Genomic DNA, 22,856 nt, shown 5'->3' with positions numbered 1-22,856 from the left:
CAGCAGGGCACCTCTCCTGGTCGGCTCCTCCACCATCTGCATGAGGAAGTTATCATCAATGCGCTGGAGGAACCTCCTGGACTGGGGCTGGCTGGCTGAATGGTCCTTCCAGCCATTAATAAATACTGGCCATCATTAATAAATACTGATCGTTATTAATAAATGCTGATCACCATTAATAAATATTGATCCTTATTCATAATGCTGATCATCATTAATAAATACTTGCCATCATTAATAAATACTGATCATCATTAATAAATACCAATCGTTATTAATAAATACTGACCGTCATTAATAAATACTGATTGTCATTAATAAATACTGATCGTTACTAATAAATACTGACCACCATTAATACATACTGATCGCCATTAATAAATACTGACCATCACTAATAAATACTGATCGTTATTAATAAATGCTGATCACCATTAATAAATATCAATCCTTATTAATAATGCTGATTGTCCTTAATAAATACTGACCATCATTAATAAATACTGATCGTCATTAACAAATAGTGACCGTTATTAATAATTACTGATCACCATTAATAAATATTGATCCTTATTAATAATGCTGATCATCATTAATAAATACTGACCATCATTAATAAATGCTGATTGTCCTTAATAAATACTGACCATCATTAATAAATACTGATCGTCATTAATAAATACTGACCATCATTAATAAATACTGATCGTCATTAATAAATACTGACCGTTATTAATAATTACTGATCACCATTAATAAATACTGATCATCATTAATAAATACTGACCATCATTACTAAATACTGATCAGTAGTAAATACTGAGCTCAAGGCTCAGGTCGGGCTCCAGGCTCAGGTCGGGCTCCAGGCTCAGGTTGGGCTCCAGGTTGGGCTCCAGGCTCAGGTTGGGCTCCAGGTCGGGCTCCAGGCTCAGGTTGGGCTCCAGGTCAGGCTCCAGGCTCACGTTGGGCTCCAGGTCGGGCTCCAGGGTCAGGTTGGGCTCCAGGTCGGGCTCCAGGCTCAGGTCAGGCTCCAGGCTCAGGTTGGGCTCCAGGTCGGGCTCCAGGCTCAGACTGGGCTCCAGGCTCAGGTCCAGCGCTTCCCCGCAGAGCAGCCCGGGGCTCTGGGCAAAGCCACGCAGCTCGTCGCCCAAGGGAAACAGGTCCATGGTCACCGGGCTCCAAACACCCCGGAGCAAAAACCAGAGCGGCCCCAGGACACCCGGGCTCCCAAAGAGCCTGGAAAAGGGACACAAAGAGTTAAATTGGGGGGAGTGAAGTGGCTGCTGATGCTGAGAAACCCCCGGGGGTTCGGGGCTGGGGGGAAAGGGGGGATCTGTATGAAAACTGCTCTGGGGAAAAGGGGGGAAGGGGTTGGGCTGCACGGGAATGGGAGGAGGGACGGGAAAACGGGAGAGGGAAACGGGGAAGAGGGAAAAGGGGGGAAAAGGGAAAAGGGAGAAAGAGGGAAAAGGGGGAAAAAGGGAGGAAAGAGGGGAAGAGGGGGAAAGGGGGGAAAGAGGGAAAAAGGGGGGAAAAGGGGAAGAGGGGGGAAAGGGGGAAAGAGGAAAAAGAGGGGGAAAGGGGGGAAAGAGGGGAAGAGGGAAAAGGAGGGAAAGAAGGAAAAAAGGGGGAAAAGGGGGAAGAGGGAAAAAGGGGGGGAAAGGGGGGAAGAGGAAAAAGAGGGAAAAGGGGGGGAAAGGGGGGAAGAGGAAAAAGAGGGAAAAGGGGGGAAAGAGGGGAAGAGGGAAAAAGGGAGGAAAGAGGGAAAAGGGGGGAAGAGGGGAAGAGGGGGGAAAAGGGGGGAAAGAGGAAAAAGAGGGAAAAGGGGGGAAAGAGGGGAAGAAGGAAAAAAGGGGGAAAGAGGGAAAAAGGGGGAAACAGGGATAAAGGGGGAAAGAGGAAAAATATGGAAAAAGGGGGGAAAAAGGGAAAAGGGGGAAAAGACGGAAAAGGGGGTGAAAGGGGGGGAAGGGAAAAAGAGGGGAAAGAGGGATAAAGGGGGGAAAAGAGGGGAAAGAGGGAAAAAGGGAAAGAGGGGAAAGAGGAAAAAGGGGGGAAAAGAGGGGAAAGAGGGAAAAAGAGGGGAAGAGGGATAAAGGGGGAAGAGAGAAAAGGGGGGCAAGAGGGGAAAGAGGAGAAAGGGGGGGAAAGAGGAAAAAGAGGGAAAAAGGGGGGGAAAGGGAAAAAGGGGGGAAAGAGGGATAAAGGGGGAAAAGGGGGCAAAAGAGGGAAGAGGGGGAGGAAAGAGGAAAAAAGTCTGTGGGGGGATTGATGGCGGATCTGCCCCAGCCCCGGGGTCTCTCCTGGAGGGGAGGGACGGGCGGGCTCCAGCGGGGGTGCTGAGGAGATGAGGGGACACGAGGGGACCCGAGGGACACGAGGGGACGATGAAGGGACCCGAGGGACGCGAGGGGACACGATGGGACATGAGGGGACACGATGGGACATGAAGGGACACGAGGGACCCGAGGGACCCGATGGGACATGAAGAGACACGAGGGACCCGAGGGGACGCGATCTCCTCACCCGGCGTTTCCCGCCCCGGCGCTTCCCGCCCGCCGGCGCCGCGGCCACGCCCCCTCGCCGCCGGCCACGCCCCCTCGCCGGCGTCACGTCCGGGAGTGTGTGGCGGGAAAAGGCGGGAGGGAGGAGAGGGAGGCGCCGCCGTTTTGGTGGAGGTTGTGAGGGGAACTGGGGGTCGGCGTGAGGGGCATTGGGGGTCGGTGTGGGGGGAGGAATTGGGGTCGGCGTCAGGGGCATTGGGGGTCGGTGTGAGGGGGGGATTTGGGGGGCAGTGTGGGGGTGGGGATTTGGGGTCGGTGTGAGGGGGGAATTGGGGGGCGGTGTGGGGGAGGAACTGAGGGTCGGTGTGAGCGGGACATTAGGGGTCGGTGTGGGGAGGAATTGAGGATCGGTGGGGGGGGCTTGGGGGGTCGGTGTGAGGGGGAATTGGGGGTCGGTGTGGGGGAAGTTGGGGGTTGGTCTGGGGAGGATTTGAGGGGTCAGTGTGGGGAGGATTTGGGGGTCGATGTGAGGGGCATTAGGGGTTGGTGTGGGGGGCAGGAACTGGGGGTCAGTGTGTGGGGGGGCATTGGGGGTCGGTGCGAGGGGGAATTAGGGTCCAGTGGGGGGGCACTGGGGGTCGGTGTTTGAGGGGGGAATTGGGGGGCCGGTGTGGGGGGGTCAGTGCAGGGGGGGCCTTGGGGGTCGGTGTGAGGGGGCATTGGGGGTCAGTCTGGGGAGGAATTGGGGGTCGGTGTGTGGGGGGGCATTGGGGATCAGTGTGGGGGGGAATTGGGGGTCGGTGTGTGGGGGAATTGGGGTCTGGTGTGGGGGGGGGGACATTGGGGGTCGGTGTGAGGGGGAATTGGGGGTCGGTGTGGGGGGGAAGTTGGGGGTTGGTCTGGGGAGGATTTGAGGGGTCAGTCTGGGGAGGATTTGGGGGTCGATGTGAGGGGCATTAGGGGTTGGTGTGGGGGGCGTTGGGGGTCAGTGCGAGGGGGAATTAGGGTCCGGGGGGGGATTGGGGGTCGGTGTTTGAGGGGGGAACTGGGGGGTTGGTGTGCGGGGGCGGCCTTGGGGGTCGGTGTGAGGGGGCATTGGGGGTCAGTCTGGGGAGGAATTGGGGGTCGGGGGGGCATTTGGGGGTCGGTGGGGGGGAGCTGGGGGTCGGGTGGGGGGTGGATTGAGGGTCGGTGTGAAGGGAATGGGGGGCCATGAGGGGAACGGAGGCGCAGAAACAACTTTACAGCCTCCGGAGCCATGAACCTCCACACCCCGCAGGGCTCCAGAGCAGCTGCGTTCGTTTCGCCGTCGGGCGCAAGGGGAGCGATGGTTCCACCCCTCGTGCGCCGCTCCGAGCGGCAGGAGCTGCGTTTAAATACAGCGAGGTGCTCGTGTCCCAACGACCCCGGAGCGCCCGCACACATCCATAACCTTTCCCGCTCATCACTGCCGTAGTCTCCGCCTGGACGCCCCCTGTTCGCCTGCGCGGCGCCACCTGGTGCTCTGGAGGAGGGGTCTTTGGATGAAGGCTCCTTCAGCTTCCTCAGGTTTGGCTCCTTGTGTTGAATGGACTGGGACCCAAGCTCCAGGTCGGTTGAACCCAGCCTGGCACCCCCTTTTTGCTGTAAATCTCGGTTCTCTCGTCCCCTCGAGTTCACAGCTGGTGCCGTAAAACTCCTGATCCTGGCACTGCTGGGTTCTGGTTTCCTTACCATGAGTTCACCTAAAGCTCTGAACTAAGGGCTCGTGTGGCTCAGCCCTAAAGTGTTGGCTCGTTAGTGGGCACCCAATTATGTTTTGTTAACCCTTAAAATGTTCGTGCCCTCTATCAGACCCAGGAGTTCGGGCGGGGATTCAGTTCAGGAGGGACCCGGGAGTAACCCTAAGGACCCAGTAGTTGGGGGGTGTCAAGGGTTAAGATCGTGAAACCGTGGGGACCCCTAATGTCCCCAGGGGCCATTGTGACATCCTGGGGACCCTGCATTGTCCCCAGGGTGTTGTGACACCATGGGGACCCACTTTGTCCCCAGGGCCCATTGTGACGTCTCAGGATCCCCCATTGTCCCCAGGGCCCATTGTGACATTCTGGGGACCCCAAATGTCCCCAGGGCCCATTGTGACATCCCAGGAGCCACCGTTGTCCCCAGGGCCCATTGTGACATCCTGGGGACCCCCTTGTCCCCAGTGTCCATTGTGGCATCCTGGGACCCCCGTTGTCCCGAGGGCCCATTGTGGCACCATGTGGACCCCCTTTTTCCCGAGGGCCCATTATAACGTCCCAGGACCCCCCATTGTCCCCTGGGCCCATTGTGACATCCTGGGGTCCCCCTTTTGTCCCCTGGGCCCATTGTGACACTGTGGGGATCTCCTTTGTCCCCAGGGACCATTGTGACACTGTGGGGACCCCCTTTGTCCCCAGGGCCCATTGTGACATCCTGGGGAATCCCTTTGTCTCCAGGGCCCATTGTGACGTCCCAGGACCCTGCTTTGTCCCCGGGGCCCATTGTGACATCCTGGGGAACCGCTTTGTCCCCAGGACCCATTGTGACGTCCCAGGACCCCCCCTTGTCCCCAGGGCTCATTGTGATGTCCCAGGATCCCCATTGTCCCCAGAGCCCATTGTGATGTCCTGGGAACCCCCTTTGACCCCAGGGTCCATTGTGACACCATGGGGACCCCCTCTTGTCCCCAGGGCCCATCGTGGCACCGTGGGGACCCCCTTGTCACTGGGGACCCATTGTGACACTATGGGGACCCCCCTTTGTGCCCAGGGCCCATTGTAACATCCTGGGGACCCCCTTGCCTCCAGGGCCCCTTGTGACATCAAAGGATCACCCTTTGTCCCCAGGACCCATTGTGACATCCCAGGACCCCACTTACTCCCCAGGGCCCATTGTGGCACCATGAGGAGCCCCTTTGTCACTGGTGCCCATTGTGACATCCCAGGACCCCCCATTGTCTGCAGAGCCCATTGTGACACTATAGGGACCCCCCTTGTCACTGAGGACCCATTGTGACACCATGGGCACCTCCCCTTGTCGTCAGAGCCCATCGTGACATCCCAAAACCCCCAATTGTCTCCAGGGCCCATTGTGACATCCTGGGGAGCTCCCTTTCTCCCCAGGGCCCATTGTGACGTTCCAGGAACCCCCATTGTCCTCAGGGCCCATTGTGACATTCAGGGGACCCCCTTTGTCTTCAGGGCCCATTGTGACACCATGGAGACCCCATTTGTCACTCGGGCCCATTGTGACATCCTGGGGACCCCTCTTTGTCCCCAGGGCCCATTCTGATACCATGGGGACCACTTTGTCCCCAGTGCCCACTGTGACATCCTGGGGACGCCCTTTGTCCCCAGGGCCCATTTTGACACCATGTGCACCCCCCTTTGTGCCCAGGGCCGATTGTGACATCCTGGGGACCCTCTTTGTCCCCAGGGCCCATTGTGACATCCTGGGGACACCCCATTGTCTCCAGGGCCCATTGTGAACATCCTGGGGACCCCCTTGTCCCCAGGGCCCATCGTGGCACCGTGGGGACCCCCCGTTGTCCCCAGGGCCTATAGTGACACCGTGGGTACCCCCTTTATCCCATGAGCCCATTGTGACATCCTGGGGACCCCGTTGTCCCCAGGGCCCATTGTGACACCATGGGGATCGCCTTTGTCCCTGTGGCCTATTGTGACATCCCAGGACCCCAAGTTGTCCCCAGGGACCATTGTGACACCGTGGGGACCCCCTTTGTCCTCAGGGCCCGTTGTGAACATCCTGGGGACCCCCTTGTCCACACGACCCATCGTGGCACCGTGGGGACCCCCCGTTGTCCCCAGGGCCTATAGTGACACCGTGGGTACCCCCTTTATCCCATGAGCCCATTGTGACATCCTGGGGACCCCCTTGTCCCCAGGGCGCATTGTGACACCATGGGGATCGCCTTTGTCCCCGTGGCCCATTGTGACATCCCAGGACCCCGCGTTGTCCCCAGGGCCCATTCTGACATCCTGGGGACCCCTTTGTCCCAGGGGCACATTGTGGCACCATGGGGACCCCCTTTATCCCCAGGGCCACTTGTGACATCCTGGGGACCCCCCTTGTCCCCAGTGCCCATTATGACATTCTGGGGACCCCCTTTGTCCCAGGGGCACATTGTGGCACCACGGGGAACCCCTTTGTCACCGGGGCCCATTGTGACATCCCAGGACCCCAAGTTGTCCCCAGGGCCCATTGTGACACCATGGGTACCTCCTTTGTCCCATGGGCCCATTGTGACATCCTGGGGACCCCCTTGTCGCCAGGGCCCATCATGGCACCGTGGGGACCCCCCTTTGTCCCCAGTGCCCATTGTGACATCCTGGGGACCCCCCTTGTCCCCATGGCTTATTGTGACACCCTGGGACCGCCTTTGTCCCCAGGGCCCATTGTGACGTCCCAGGACCCCCCATTGTCCCCAGGGACCATTGTGACATCCTGGGGACCCCCTTTGTCCCAAGACCCCATTGTGACATCCTGGGGACCCCGCCTTGTCCCCAAAGCCCATTGTGACATCCTGGGGACCCTATTTGTCCCCAGGGCCCATTGTGGCACCATGGGGACACCCTTTGTCACTGGGGCCAGTTGTGACATTCCAGGACCCCACTTTGTCCCCAGGGCTTATTGTGATACCATGGGGACCCCCCTTGTCCCCAGGGCCCATTGTGACATTCAGGGGGACTCCTCTTTGTCCCCAGGGCCTATTGTGTCATCCTGGGGATCTCCCCTTGTCTCTAGGGCCCATTGTGAGACTGTGGAAGACCCCCTTTGTCCCCAAGTCCCATTGTGACGTCCCAGGACGCCTCGTTGTCCCCAGGACCCATTGTGACTCCATGGGAACCCCCCCTTGTCCCCAGGGCCCATTGTGACATCCTGGGACCCCCCTTTGTCCCCAGTGCCCATTGTGAAATCCTGGGGACCCACTTTGTCCCCAGGGCCCATTGTGGCACCATGGGGAGCGCCTTTGTCACTGGGGACCATTGTGACATTCCAGGATTTTACTTTGTCCCCGGGGCCCATTGTGACATCCTGGGGATCCCCCTTTGTCGCCAGGGCCCACTGTGACACCGTGGGCACCCTCTTTGTCCCATGGGCCCATTGTGACCTTCAAGGGACCCCCCATTGTCCCCAGGGCCCATTGTGACATCCTGGGTACCCGCTTTGTCCCCAAGACCCATTGTGACATCCTAGTACCCCCCGCAGTCCCCAGGGCCCATTGTGACATCCTGGGGATCCCTTTGGCCCCAGGACCCATTGTGACAGGGCGGGGATCCCCCTTGTCCCCAGGGCCCATTGTGAAACCGTGGGGACCCTCTTGTCTCCAGGGCCCATTGTGGGGGTCTCCACGGTGCCCCTTTGTCTCCAGTGCCCATTGTGACATCCTGGGGACCCCCTTTGTCCCCAGGGCCTATTGTGACATCCTGGGGAGTCCCCTTTATCCCCAGGGCCCATTGTGACATCCTGGGGACCCCCTTTGTCCCTAGGGTTCATTGTGACATCCCAGGACCCCCATTGTCCCCAGGGCCCATTGTGAACAACCTGGGGACCCCCCTTTTTCCCCGGGCCCATTGTGGCGTCCCAGGATGCTTCGTTGTCCCCTGGGCCCATTGTGACATCCCGGGGACCCCTTTTGTCCCCAGGGTCCATTGTGACATCCTGGGGCCTCCCTTTGTCCCCAGGGCCCATTGTGACATCGCAGGAGCCCCCATTGTCCCAAGGGCACATTGTTACATCCTGGGGACCCCCTTGTCCCCAGGGCCCATCGTGGCACCGTGGGGACCCCCCCTTTGTCTCCAGTGCCCATTGTGACATTCTTGGGACCCCCCTTGTCCCCAGGACCCGTTGTGACATCTTGGGGACCCCTATGTCACCAGAGCCCATTGTGATATCCTGGGGAGCCCCCTTTGTCCCCAGGGCCCATTGTGCACATCCTGTGGACCCCTCTTTGTCCCCAGGGCCCATTGTGATATCCTGGGGAGCCCTCTTTTTCCCCAGGGCCTATTGTGACATCCTGGGGACCCCCTTTGTCCCCCGGGCCCATTGTGACATCCTGAAGACCCCCTTTGTCCCCAGGGCCTATTGTGACATGCCAGGACCCCCCCTTTTCTCCAGGGCTCATTGTGACGTCCCAGGACCCCCTATTGTCCCCAGAGCCCATTGTGACATCCCAGGACCCCCCATTGTCCCCAGGCCCCATTATACACATCCTGGGGTCCCCCTTTATCCCCAGGGCCATTGTGACACCATGGGGACCCCCTTTGTCCCCAGGGCCCATTGTGACGTCCCAGGATGCCCCATTGTCGCCTGGGCCCATTGTGAAATCATGGGGACCCCCTTTGTCCCCAGGGCCTATTGTGACATCCCAGGACCCCCCATTGTCCCCAGGGCCCATTGTGACACCGTGGAGACCCTCCTTGTCCTCAGGGCCCATTATGACATTCAGGGGACTCCTCTTTGTCCCCAGGGAGTATTGTGACATCCTGGGGACCCACCTTTACTCCAGGGCCCATTGTGATGTCCCAGGACCCCCTATTGTTCCCAGGGCCCATTCTGACATCCTGGGGACCCCCTTTGTCCCCAGGGCCTATTGTGACATCCTGGGGACCCCCTTTGTCCCTAGGGTTCATTGTGACATCCCAGGACCCCTCGTTGTCCCCAGTGCCCATTGTGACATCCTGGGGACCCCCCTTGTCCCCAGGGCCCATTGTGAAATCCGGGGAACCCCCTGGTCTCCAGGGCCCATTGTGGTACCGTGGGGACTCGTCCTGTCACTTGGGTCCATTGTGACACCATGGGGACCCCGCCTTTGTCCCCAGTACCCATTGTGACATCCTGGGGACCCCTTTGTCCCCGGGGCCCATTGTGACATCCTGGGGACCCCCCTTTGTCCCCAAGGCCCATTGTGACACCGTGGAGACCCCATTTGTCACTGGGGCCCATTGTGACATCCCAGGACACCCCATTGTCCCCAGGGCCCACTGAGACATCCCGGCGACCACCCTTTGTCCCCAGGGCCCATTATGCACATTCAGGGGACACCCCTTTGTCCCCAAGGCCCATTGTGACATCCTGGGGAGACCCCATTGTCCCCAAGGCCCATTGTGGCACCATGGGGACCCTCTTTGTCCCCAGTGCCCATTGTGACATCTTAGGACCCCACTTTGTCCCCAGGGCCCATTGTGACATCCTGGGGACCACCTGTGTCTCCAGGGCCCATTGTGACATCAGGAGCCACCGTTGTCCCCAGGGCCCATTGTGACATCCTGGGGACCCCCTTGTCCCCAGTGTCCATTGTGGCATCCATGTGGACCCCCGTTGTCCCCAGGGCCCATTGTGGCACCATGTGGACCCCCTTTTTTCCCGAGGGCCCATTATAACGTCCCAGGACCCCCCATTGTCCCCTGGGCCCATTGTGACATCCTGGGGTCCCCCTTTTGTCCCCTGGGCCCATTGTGACACTGTGGGGATCTCCTTTGTCCCCAGGGACCATTGTGACACTGTGGGGACCCCCTTTGTCCCCAGGGCCCATTGTGACATCCTGGGGAATCCCTTTGTCTCCAGGGCCCATTGTGACGTCCCAGGACCCTGCTTTGTCCCCGGGGCCCATTGTGACATCCTGGGGAACCGCTTTGTCCCCAGGACCCATTGTGACGTCCCAGGACCCCCCCTTGTCCCCAGGGCTCATTGTGATGTCCCAGGATCCCCATTGTCCCCAGAGCCCATTGTGATGTCCTGGGAACCCCCTTTGACCCCAGGGTCCATTGTGACACCATGGGGACCCCCTCTTGTCCCCAGGGCCCATCGTGGCACCGTGGGGACCCCCTTGTCACTGGGGACCCATTGTGACACTATGGGGACCCCCCTTTGTGCCCAGGGCCCATTGTAACATCCTGGGGACCCCCTTGCCTCCAGGGCCCCTTGTGACATCAAAGGATCACCCTTTGTCCCCAGGACCCATTGTGACATCCCAGGACCCCACTTACTCCCCAGGGCCCATTGTGGCACCATGAGGACCCCCTTTGTCACTGGTGCCCATTGTGACATCCCAGGACCCCCCATTGTCTGCAGAGCCCATTGTGACACTATAGGGACCCCCCTTGTCACTGAGGACCCATTGTGACACCATGGGCACCTCCCCTTGTCGTCAGAGCCCATCGTGACATCCCAAAACCCCCAATTGTCTCCAGGGCCCATTGTGACATCCTGGGGACCTCCCTTTCTCCCCAGGGCCCATTGTGACGTTCCAGGAACCCCCATTGTCCTCAGGGCCCATTGTGACATTCAGGGGACCCCCTTTGTCTTCAGGGCCCATTGTGACACCATGGAGACCCCATTTGTCACTCGGGCCCATTGTGACATCCTAGGACCCCCCATTGTCCCCAAGGCCCATTGCGACATCCTGGGGACCCCACTTTGTCCTCAGGGCCCATTGTGACATTCAGGGCACCCCTCTTTGTCCCCAGGGCCCATTCTGATACCATGGGGACCACTTTGTCCCCAGGGCCCACTGTGACATCCTGGAGACGCCCTTTGTCCCCAGGGCCCATTTTGACACCATGTGCACCCCCCTTTGTGCCCAGGGCCGATTGTGACATCCTGGGGACCCTCTTTGTCCCCAGGGCCCATTGTGACATCCTGGGGACACCCCATTGTCTCCAGGGCCCATTGTGAACATCCTGGGGACCCCCTTGTCCCCAGGGCCCATCGTGGCACCATGGGGACCCCCCGTTGTCCCCAGGGCCTATAGTGACACCGTGGGTACCCCCTTTATCCCATGAGCCCATTGTGACATCCTGGGGACCCCGTTGTCCCCAGGGCCCATTGTGACACCATGGGGATCGCCTTTGTCCCTGTGGCCTATTGTGACATCCCAGGACCCCGCGTTGTCCCCAGGGCCCATTCTGACATCCTGGGGACCCCCCTTGTCCCCATGGCTTATTGTGACACCCTGGGACCGCCTTTGTCCCCAGGGCCCACTGTGATGTCCCAGGAACCCCCATTGTCCCCAGGGACCATTGTGACATCCTGGGGACCCCCTTTGTCCCAAGACCCCATTGTGACATCCTGGGGACCCCCTTTGTCCCAAGACCCCATTGTGACATCCTGGGGACCCTCTTTGTCCCCAGGGCCCATTGTGGCACCATGGGGACACCCTTTGTCACTGGGGCCAGTTGTGACATCCCAGGACCCCACTTTGTCCCCAGGGCTTATTGTGATACCATGGGGACCCCCCTTGTCCCCAGGGCCCATTGTGACATTCAGGGGGACTCCTCTTTGTCCCCAGGGCCTATTGTGTCATCCTGGGGATCTCCCCTTGTCTCTAGGGCCCATTGTGAGACTGTGGAAGACCCCCTTTGTCCCCAAGTCCCATTGTGACGTCCCAGGACGCCTCGTTGTCCCCAGGACCCATTGTGACTCCATGGGAACCCCCCCTTGTCCCCAGGGCCCATTGTGACATCCTGGGACCCCCCTTTGTCCCCAGTGCTCATTGTGAAATCCTGGGGACCCACTTTGTCCCCAGGGCCCATTGTGGCACCATGGGGAGCGCCTTTGTCACTGGGGACCATTGTGACATTCCAGGATTTTACTTTGTCCCCGGGGCCCATTGTGACATCCTGGGGATCCCCCTTTGTCGCCAGGGCCCACTGTGACACCGTGGGCACCCTCTTTGTCCCATGGGCCCATTGTGACCTTCAAGGGACCCCCCATTGTCCCCAGGGCCCATTGTGACATCCTGGGTACCCCCTTTGTCCCCAAGACCCATTGTGACATCCTAGTACCCCCCGCAGTCCCCAGGGCCCATTGTGACATCCTGGGGATCCCTTTGGCCCCAGGGCCCATTGTGACAGGGCGGGGATCCCCCTTGTCCCCAGGGCCCATTGTGAAACCGTGGGGACCCTCTTGTCCCCAGGGCCCATTGTGGCACCGTGGAGACCCCCCCTTTGTCTCCAGTGCCCATTGTGACATCCTGGGGACCCCCTTTGTCCCCAGTGCTCATTGTGACAGGGTGGGACCCCCCTTGTACCCAGGGCCCGTTGTGACATCCTGGGGACCCCCTTTGTCCCCAGGGCCTATTGTGACATCCTGGGGAGTCCCCTTTATCCCCAGGGCCCATTGTGACATCCTGGGGACCCCCTTTGTCCCTAGGGTTCATTGTGACATCCCAGGACCCCCATTGTCCCCAGGGCCCATTGTGAACAACCTGGGGACCCCCCTTTTTCCCCGGGCCCATTGTGGCGTCCCAGGATGCTTCATTGTCCCCTGGGCCCATTGTGACATCCCGGGGACCCCTTTTGTCCCCAGGGTCCATTGTGACATCCTGGGGCCTCCCTTTGTCCCCAGGGCCCATTGTGACATCGCAGGAGCCCCCATTGTCCCAAGGGGACATTGTTACATCCTGGGGACCCCCTTGTCCCCAGGGCCCATCGTGGCACCGTGGGGACCCCCCCTTTGTCTCCAGTGCCCATTGTGACATCCTTGGGACCCCCCTTGTCCCCAGGACCCGTTCTGACATCTTGGGGACCCCTATGTCACCAGAGCCCATTGTGATATCCTGGGGAGCCCCCTTTGTCCCCAGGGCCCATTGTGCACATCCTGTGGACCCCTCTTTTTCCCCAGGGCCTATTGTGACATCCTGGGGACCCCCTTTGTCCCCCGGGCCCATTGTGACATCCTGAAGACCCCCTTTGTCCCCAGGGCCTATTGTGACATGCCAGGACCCCCCCTTTTCTCCAGGGCCCATTGTGACGTCCCAGGACCCCCTATTGTCCCCAGAGCCCATTGTGACATCCCAGGACCCCCCATTGTCCCCAGGCCCCATTATACACATCCTGGGGTCCCCCTTTATCCCCAGGGCCGTTGTGACACCATGGGGACCCCCTTTGTCCCCAGGGCCCATTGTGACGTCCCAGGATGCCCCATTGTCCCCTGGGCCCATTGTGAAATCATGGGGACCCCCTTTGTCCCCAGGGCCTATTGTGACATCCCAGGACCCCCCATTGTCCCCAGGGCCCATTGTGACACCGTGGAGACCCTCCTTGTCCTCAGGGCCTATTATGACATTCAGGGGACTCCTCTTTGTCCCCAGGGCCTATTGTGACATCCTGGGGACCCCCCTTTACTCCAGGGCCCATTGTGACGTCCCAGGACCCCCTATTGTTCCCAGGGCCCATTGTGACATTCTGGGGACCCCAAATGTCCCCAGGGCCCATTGTGACATTCTGGGGACCCCTCTTTGTCCCCAGGGCCCATTGTGGCACCATGGACACCCCCTTTGTCCCCAGGGCCCATTGTGACATCCCAGAACCCCAATGTGTCCTCAGGGCCCATTGTGACATCCTGGGGACCCCCTTGTCCCCAGGGCCCATCGTGGCACCGAGGGGACCCCCCCCCCCTAGTCCCCAGGGCCCATTGTGAAATCCGGGGAACCCCCTGGTCTCCAGGCCCCATAGTGGTAATGCATTCACGAGGTGTTGATGTCGACGTCTCATTATCCGCGTTCTCTCCGAGAAAGCAAAAGTAACTCCAGACACTGATACCGTCCCAGCTCTGGCGCAAGGGGAAGCTGTGGAAACCACCTTCATGCGCCTGATGTCCCTCGTCCCTTCCCGGCCGTTTTGCTGCAGGGCACCAGACGATCGACACCTCTGGGTTGGTCACGGCCGTGATGGGAGCCGAGGGAAAACGGAAAGGGAAGGTTGGATCCCGTGGGAAATGGGGCCAAGAGTCAAGGACCGTGCTGCTGCTGATCCTCTTCGTCACTCGCTGGGAGGAAGGCGCCCGAGGGAAGGGAGAGAACGGCCACTGATGTCCCCCAGCGCGAGGTGGACGACGGTTCCTGGGGCAAAGAGGTGATCGAGGGCACGTGGGAAGGAAAAGATCCCGAAAACACGACGACAGCCCCGAGATGCCACATCCGGCTTCCCCCGAGCTTCCTCCCAGCTGTGCTCCGCACCTTCTCCTTCATCACCAGCACCTCCCGCCCCGCTGATCGCCCAGCTCGTGTCAGGCGGCTGGAGAACGTGGTTCAGGAACACTGGGCAGGACGGAGCCAGCGGGCAGGACGCGGCCAGCAGGCGCTCGCTGCTCTCCTGGACAGGCCGGCACGGAGCCCTGAGGAGCCCCTGGGTCCTGGTGCCGTGCTGGTCACAGCCTCGTGATGCTGCTGGGCGAGCGTCTCATCCTCCCCTGCTGCTCCTCCCATACAGGTATCTTTTTTCTCATTTCCTCCCCTCTTCTTTTCCTTTCCTTCGTCATTTCCCCCTTTTTCTGCCTTATACCCCTCTCAAGTCTCTTTCCCTGCTGTCACCTCTTCTTTCTTCCTCTCTCCTTTCTGTTTTTTGATCCCATCTTCCCTCCTGTCTTCATCATCCTCTCTCCATCTCCCTCTCCCTTTCCAACTCCTCCTCTCCTCCATAGGTAATTAATATATATCCATATTCACATATTCTATATATTCATATAGAATTCTGTATATTCATGAAATGAATCCATTTCTTGGCTGAGCTGATGGAGTTAGTTCTGTCCTGTCAACCGCAAATCTGAATTCTCAGGACAGGACCAAGTGGGCTGAAAACGCGTTGCCGTGGCGGTCCTGGAGATGTGCCCAACGTGGGACACAATGGGGTCTCCCCGGAGGCTTCTCTTCTCTCCCCTTCCTTCTCTCCCCTGCCCTTCCTTCCCTCCCCTTCCCTCAGAACCCCATTCTGGTTTGGGATGAAGGGACCTCTGGAGATCCCCCAGTCCAACCCCCCTGCTCCCGCGGGGTCCCAGAGCAGATCACACAGGATCCCAGGGGTCTGAATGTCTCACAGAAGGAGACTCCACACCCGCTCTGGGCAGCCTGGGCTGGGCTCTGGCACCTCCCAGCAAGCAAGTTTCTCCTTACGTTCAGATGGAGCCTCCTCTGTTTCAGTCTGTGCCCGATGCCCCTCACCCCGGCGCTGGGCACCACTGAACAGAGTCTGCTCCATCCTGACACCCACCTGAGATATTGATCCCATTGATCACATCCCTCTCAGCTTCTCTTCTCCAGCTCAACAGCCCCATCTCTCTCAGTCTCTCCTGATCAGAATGATGCTCCAGACCCCTCAGCATCTCTGTGTCCCTCCACTGGACTCCCTCCAGTAACTCCTTGTCCTTCTTCAACTGGGGAGCCCAGAACTGGACCCAGAACTGCAGATGCAGCTTCCCCAGGGTGGAGCAGAGGGGGAGGATTCACCTCTCTCACCTGCTGCTCACACTCTTCTTAATAAATATCCCCCAGGTACCCTCGGCCTCGTGACCACAAGGACACATTGGTGACTTGTGGCCAACCTGATGTCACCCAGAACTCCCAAGTCCTTCTCGCAGAGCTGCTTTCCAGCGGGTCCACCCCCAAACCGTGCTGGTACTGGACCCCTGCTGCCCCAGGAGGGGCCGGTATCGCCCCGGTATCGCGATGGGTGGCACCAACAGCCCCGGTATCGCGATGGGTGGCACCGACAGCCCCGGTATCGCGATGGGTGGCACCGACGGCCCCGGTTATCGCGATGGGTGGCACCAACGGCCCCGGTATCGCGATGGGTGGCACCGACGGCCCCGGTATCGCGATGGGTGGCACCGACGGCCCCGGTATCGCGATGGGTGGCACCGACGGCCCCAGTATCGTGACAGCAATAAATCTCAAGACCTCCCAAAATAAATCCCCCTTCCATCCCTCCTGGTGTAACAAGACCCTTAATTAACATTTCATTAATCAAACAACTCAACCCCCCCGTTGTCACAAATCGCTGCATTAACGAACTTCAACTCATTCCAGAACCCAGTTTATTAAGCAAAGCAGAAAGCGCGTTAAATAGAAAGAAAAACACCAAAACCCCTGTTTCTCGGCTCAGATCCGGGCGCTTTACGGCACCATTTTGCCACCATTTCCCTTTCCGGTTCTTCCCACCGCGAGCAGCCGCTGCCCGTTGATCTCACAGCGGCGTTTTTTCCCAATCTCACAGGATTTCAGCCCAATTCCGGCCCCGTTCCGTGCGCCCCCTGGTGCCGGAGATGACGATCGGGCGCCAGCTCTTCCCATCAAACCCGATGCCGAGAAACCAAACCCCCCGTGGTCGCTTCTTCAAACACACGCGCAGATTCACCCCTTTTCTCCCCAAAATCCCCCTCTGGATGCGCCGTCCGGTGGGAAAGCCGACGGTGGTTTCGGCGCGGGGGTTTCCTGAGGGCGCAAACCTACCCCGGGCGCTGCTCCGGCGCCGCGATCCCCATTTCGGCTGGTTCCTCCATTTTAAGGCGCTTCGGGGGCGGCTCGGTCCCGGCTTGCGGCTCCGGCATCGCCATTTCGGATGGTTTGTCCTCAATTCTCCAGCGTTTTGGGGGCTGCTTGGTCCCGGCCTGCGGCTCCAGCACCAGCGCTGCAATCACCATTTCAGCTGGTTTCTCCTCAATTTTAAAGCGCTTCAGGGGCGGCTCGGTCCCGGCCTGCGGCTCCGGGATCACCATTTCGGCTGGTTCCCCTTCAATTCTTAAGTGCTTCAGGGGTGGCTTGGTCCCGGCCTGCGGCTCCACCATCGCCATTTCGGTTGGTTCCTCCTCAATTTTCAGGTATTTTGGTGGTGGCTCGGTCCCGTCCTGCAGCTCCGGTGCCGCAATCACCGTTTCGGCTGGTTCCTCCTCAATTTTCAGGCGCTTTGGGGGCGGCTCCATCCCAGCTTGCAGCTCCGACTCCGGCATCGCCATTTCACCTGGTTTCTCCTTGATTTCAAAGCATTTTGGGGGCGGCTCGCTCCCCACCTGCAGCTCCAGTGCCACAATCACCATTTCAGCTGCTTTCTCCTCAATTTTAACGCATTTTGGGGGCGGCTCGGTCCCGGCCGGTGGCTCTGGTGCTGGCACCACAATCTCCATTTTAGCTGGTTTCTCCTCAATATTCAGGCACTTTGGTGGTGGCTCAGTCCCGGCCTGCGGCTCTGGCTCCGGCATCTCCATTTCAGCTGCTTTCTCCTCAATCTTCACACACGTTGGGGGCGGCTCGGTCCCGGCCTCCGGCTCTGGCTCCGCAATCGCCTTTTCAGCTGCTTTTTCCTCCATTTCCAGGCAATTTGGAGGCGGCTCGGTCCCGGCCTGCAGCTCCCGCACCGGCATCGCCATTTCGCCTGTTTTTTCCTCAATTTGAAAGCATTTTGGGGGCGGCTCGGTCCCCACCTGCGGCTCCGGTGCCACAATCACCATTTCCGCTGGTTTTCCCTCAATTTTCAGGCACTTTTCGGGCGGCTCGGTCCCGGCCTGTGGCTCTGGCACCGCAATCTCCATTTCGGCTGCTTTCTCCTCAATTTTCAAACACTTTGGCGGTGGCTCAGTCCCGGCCTGCAGCTCCAGTGCTGCAATCTCCATTTCAGCTGCTTTCTCCTCAATTCTTAAGCGCTTCAGGGGTGGCTCAGTCCCGGCCTCCGGCTCCGGCATCGCCATTTCCGCTGGTTTCTCTTCAATTTTAAAGCGCTTCAGGGTGGGCTCGGTCTCAGCCTGCGGCTCCGGCGCTGGCGCCGCAATCACCGTTTCAGCTGGTTTGTCCTCAATTTGCAGGTATTTTGGTGGTGGCTCAGTGTCAGCCTGCAGCTCCGGTCCCGCAATCACCATTTTGTCTCGTTTCTCCTCAATTTCCAAGCATCTTGGAGGCGGCTCAGTCCCGGCCTGCGGCTCCAGAACCGGCGCAGCAATCGCCATTTCAGCTGGTTTCTCCTCACTTTCCAGGCCCTTTGGGGGTGGCTCAGTGCCATCCTGCAGCTCTGGTCCCGCAATCACCATTTTGGCTGGTTTGCCCTCAATTTTGAAGCACTTTAGGGGCAGCTTGGTCTCAGCCTGCGGCTCCAGCGCCACAGTCACCATTTCAGCTGGTTTCTCTTCAATTTTCACACATTTCAGTGGTGGCTCGGTCCCGGTCTGCGGCTCCAGCGCTGCAATCACCATTTCAGCTGGTTTCTCCTCGATATTCAGGCCCTTTGGGGGTGGCTCGGTGCCATCCTGCAGCTCCGGTCCCGCATTCACCATTTCGGCTGGTTTGTCCTCAATCTTCAAGCATTTTTGGGGCGGCTCGGTCCCCACCTGCGGTTCTGGCACCGCAATCTCCATTACGGCTGGTTTGTCCTCAGTTTCCAAGGATCTTGGGGGCGGCTCGGTGCCATCCTGCAGCTCCGGTCCCGCAATCGCCATTTCAGCTGGTTTCTCCTCAATCTTCAAGCACTTTATGGGCAGCTCGGTCCCGGCCTGCGGCTCCAGAACCAGCGCAGCAATCACCATTTCGGCTGGTTTGTCCTCAATTTCCAAGCCCTTTGGAGCCAGCTCGGTCCCCGCCTGCAGCTCCCGCGCCCAGTGCCACCTCATGTGTGCGTTCTTGCCCCGCATCGTGGCAAACGCCCTGGAAACGGGGCGGAAAACCCAGGTTTTAGTGCTTTTTGGCTTCACCCTCTCTGGGTGCGTTTTGGCGCGGGTCCGGCGCCGTTTCTCGGCTCCGCGCCGGGTGGCTTTAACACCTTTTAACCTCTTTATCCCCAAATAAGCAACAACTCACCTGCCGCACTCCGTGCATGGAAAGGACTCCCCGGCGCCCTCATTTTGGGCCATTTGCTGCTTCATTTTGGCCCTTTCCTCGGGCGAGGGACGGGGCTTCTTCTTCGGGGGCTGGAAAGTGGCCTGGAAAGCAGAGATTCCCCTCATTCCCCCCTTTCACCAAAGGTCGAGAGCGCTGAGAATAAACCAGCTTGGAAACAAGACCCTATGGAACAGCCCATAGAGACAACTCAGCCAGGTGAGGCTAAAAGAGCCAAAACCGGCTCTTTTTGTGACACAAACCACCGCTTTTTGGCAGGGAACGCACAGCAATTCCCTTCGGCGGCGAAGCCAAAACCACAGAATATCCCCCAAACCATTCAAACCCCACCAGGATCGTTAATACCTGGAATCACTGCAATCAACCTGCAGCCAATCGAGCCCATTTCGGGCCCAAAAAGCCGCTTTTTTGGCCTCAAGGCGGTTTTCCCGCGGCGCAAATTCCGCGTAAACGCGTTTTCTACCTTCTCCTCGGCCTTTTCCTTGTTTCTCTTGGCTTTTTTGCCCGTCCCTTTTGCTCGGTAGGACTTGAGTTTGGTCGTTTTCTTCCAGATGTAGTAATATTCAACACACTGGGCCACAGTCTTAGTCTGGACCTAAGCGAGGGGATAGGGGCGGTTTAGGATGGAAACGCCGCGGTAAATCACATTTACGCCTCGTTTTGTCTCATTCCGGTGCCTTTTTTGCAGCGTTAAGCAGCAAAATGACATTTGGAGAATGGGAGTTCGATGCGTGACTCAAAAACGCGGCTTTTTGGGTTAAAACCCGATGATTTTGGGGGATTTACCTTCTTGTGGATGTGATAAAAGTCCTTCTTGTGGGTGGCAAAAGCACGGTGGAAAAGCTGCTGCTCCAATGGCGTCCACGTGTCCGAGCCTGCGGGGCAATGAGCGGGTTCGTTATGGGGAACGCAATTAGCAAATGGGGCGGGGGGGTCGTTATCGGCAGCCCAAGATGTTTAAATCGGCGTGGAAAGGGTATCGTGGTGTCTGTTTGTGTCCTGGGGGGGAATGGGCCCCGTTCCTCGTTTACCTGCGTAATGATAATTGGCCAGAGGGTCCGATTCGGACTTGGGGGGCCCCCCCGAAAGCAGCATCTCCAGCGCCTTCTGCAAGAGGAAGAGGCTCGGGGTTCCCCTTCCATTCGGAGCAGGACGCCCCAAGTTGTGATTTTGGGGGTTTTGGGTGATATCGGGGGGGTTTTGGGGAGATATCGGGGGGTTTGGGGAGGTATCGGGGGGCTTGGGGAGATATCGGGGGGTTTTGGGGAGATATCAGGAGGTTTGGGGGTGATATCAGGGGGGTTTGGGGAGATATTGGGAGGTTTGGGGTGATATCGGGGGGTTTGGTGTGAAATCAGGGGGTTCTGAGGTGATATCAAGGGGTTTTGGGGAGATATCAGGGGGTTTGGGGTGATATCGAGGGGTTCTGGGGTGATATCAGGGGATTTGAGGAGATATCAGGGGGTTTTGGGCTGATATTGGGGGGTTTGGGGTGATATCGGGGTGTTTTGGGGAGATATCAGGGTGTTTTGGGGAGATATCGGGGGTTTTGGGGAGATATCGGGGGCATGGGGGTGATATTGGGGCTTTTGGGGGTGATATCGGGTGGGTTTGGGGTGATATTAGGGGGTTCTGGGCTGGTATCAAGGGGTTTTGGGGAGATATCAGGAGGTTTTGGGGTGATATCAGGGGGGTTTGGGGAGATATCGGGGGTTTTGGGGAGATATCGGGGATTTTGGGGTGATATCAGGGGGTTTGGGGTGACATCGGGGGGTTTGGGGAGATACCGGGGGGTTTTGGGGTGATATCAGGGGGTTCTGGAGAGTTATCAAGGGGTTTTGGGGAGATATCAAGGGGGTTTGGGGTGATATCGGGGGAGTTTTGGGTGATATCGGGAGATTTTGAGGTGATATCGGGGGGTTTGGGGAGATATCGGGGGCATGGGGGTGATATTGGGGCTTTTGGGGTGATATCGGGGGATTCTGGGGTGATATCAGGGGGTTTTGGGGAGATATCAGGGGGTTTTAGGGTGATATCGGGGGGCTTGGGGGAGATATTGGGGGGTTTGGGGTGATATCGGGGGTTTTGGAGTGATATCGAGGGCATGGGGGTGATACTGTGGCTTTTGGGGGTGATATCAGGGGGCTTTGGGGTGATATCGGGGGGTTTTGGGGTGGTATCATGGGGATTTGGGGTCATATCGGGGGGGTTTTGGGGTGATATCAGGGGTTTTGGGGAGATATCGGGGGGTTTGGGGTGATATCGGGAGGGTTTGGGGTGATATAGGGGGGTTTTGGGGAGATATCGGGGGGTTTTGGGGTAATATCAGGGGGTTCTGGGGAGATATCAAGGGGTTTTGGGGAGATATCAAGGGGGTTTGGGGTGATATCGGGAGATTTTGAGGTGATATCGGGGGGTTTTGGGGAGATATCGGGGCTTTTGGGGAGATATCGGGGCTTTTGGGGAGATATCGGGGGTTTGGGGGAGATATCGGGGGGTTTTGGAGTGATATCGGGGGCATGGGGGTGATATCAAGGGGTTTTGGGGAGATATCGGGGGGTTTGGGGAGATATCAGGGGGTTTTGGGGAGATACCGGGGTGGTTTGGGATGATATCAGCGGGTTCTGGGGAGATATCAAGGGGTTCTGGGGAGGTATCAAGGGGGTTTGGGGTGATATCAGGGGGTTTTGGGGTGATATCGGGGGGTTTGGGGAGATACCGGAGGGGTTTGGGGTGATATCAGCGGGTTCTGGGGAGATATCAAGGGGGTTTGGGGTGATATCAGGGGGGTTTGGGGTGATATCGGGAGATTTTGAGGTGATATTGGGGGGTTTTGGGGAGATATCGGGGATTTTGGGGTGATATCGGGGGGTTCTGGGGTGATATCAAGGGGTTTTGGGGAGATATCAGGGGGGTTTGGGGTGATATCGGGGGGGTTGGGGTGATATCGGGGGCTTTTGGGGTGATATCAAGGGGTTTTGGGAGATATCGGGGGTTTTGGGGAGATACCAGGGGCTTTTGGGGGTGATATCGGGGTGTTTTGGGGAGATATCGGGGTTTTGGGGTGATATCGGGGGGTTTTGGGGAGATATCAGGGGTTTTGGGGTGATATCGAGAGGTTTTGGGGTGATATCGGGGTTTTGGGGTGATATCGGGGGGTTTGGGGAGATATCGGGGATTTGGGGAAATACCAGGGTGTTTTGGGGAAATATCAGCGGTTTTGGGGTGATATCGGGGCTTTTGGAGTGATATCGGGGGCATGGGGGTGATATTGGGGCTTTTGGGGGTGACATCAGGGGGTTTTGGGGTGATATCGGGGGGTCTGGGGTGATATCGGGGGGTTTGGGGTGATATCGGGGGGGTTGGGGTGATATTGGGGGTTTTGGGGTCACTCACCATCAGGTCGCCGCGCGCTGCGTGCAGGCAGTGCAGGGCCAGCTCCAGGTTAAGGACGGCGCCGGGGACAGCGCTGGAGCTCCCAGGGACGGCACTGGAGCTCCCAGGGATGGCGCTGGAGCTCCCAGGGATGGCACTGGAGCTCCCGGGGACAGCACTGGAGCTCCCGGGGACAGCACTGGAGCTCCCGGGGACGGCGCTGGAGCTCCCGGGGACGGCGCTGGAGCTCCCGGGGATGGCGCTGGAGCTCCCGGGGATGGCGCTGGAGCTCCCGGGGATGGCGCTGGAGCTCCCGGGGACGGCGCTGGAGCTCCCGGGGACGGCGCTGGAGCTTC

The 22,856-nt window shown here is 58.8% G+C and overlaps 1 protein-coding gene across 1 annotated transcript; it reads right to left on the bottom strand.

The window, feature by feature from the left end:
* Positions 1-16,304: 16,304 nt before the first annotated feature.
* On the bottom strand, positions 16,305-22,613 carry LOC136111114 (uncharacterized). Its single transcript, XM_071798404.1, has 6 exons — positions 22,522-22,613; positions 20,157-20,232; positions 19,912-20,000; positions 19,589-19,720; positions 19,087-19,208; positions 16,305-18,933 (listed from the first exon to the last, which is right to left on the bottom strand). Exons 1-6 carry the CDS (start codon positions 22,522-22,524, stop codon positions 16,752-16,754), a joined length of 2,604 nt encoding a protein of 867 aa, XP_071654505.1. The 5' UTR covers positions 22,525-22,613; the 3' UTR covers positions 16,305-16,751.
* Positions 22,614-22,856: the final 243 nt, after the last annotated feature.

The sequence above is a fragment of the Patagioenas fasciata genome, chromosome 23 (genome assembly GCF_037038585.1).
Source record: "Patagioenas fasciata isolate bPatFas1 chromosome 23, bPatFas1.hap1, whole genome shotgun sequence".
In the NCBI taxonomy this organism is placed as follows: Eukaryota; Metazoa; Chordata; class Aves; order Columbiformes; family Columbidae; genus Patagioenas; species Patagioenas fasciata.
Note: the sequence above shows the minus strand (reverse complement) of the source record. Positions and strands in the feature narration are given on the sequence as shown.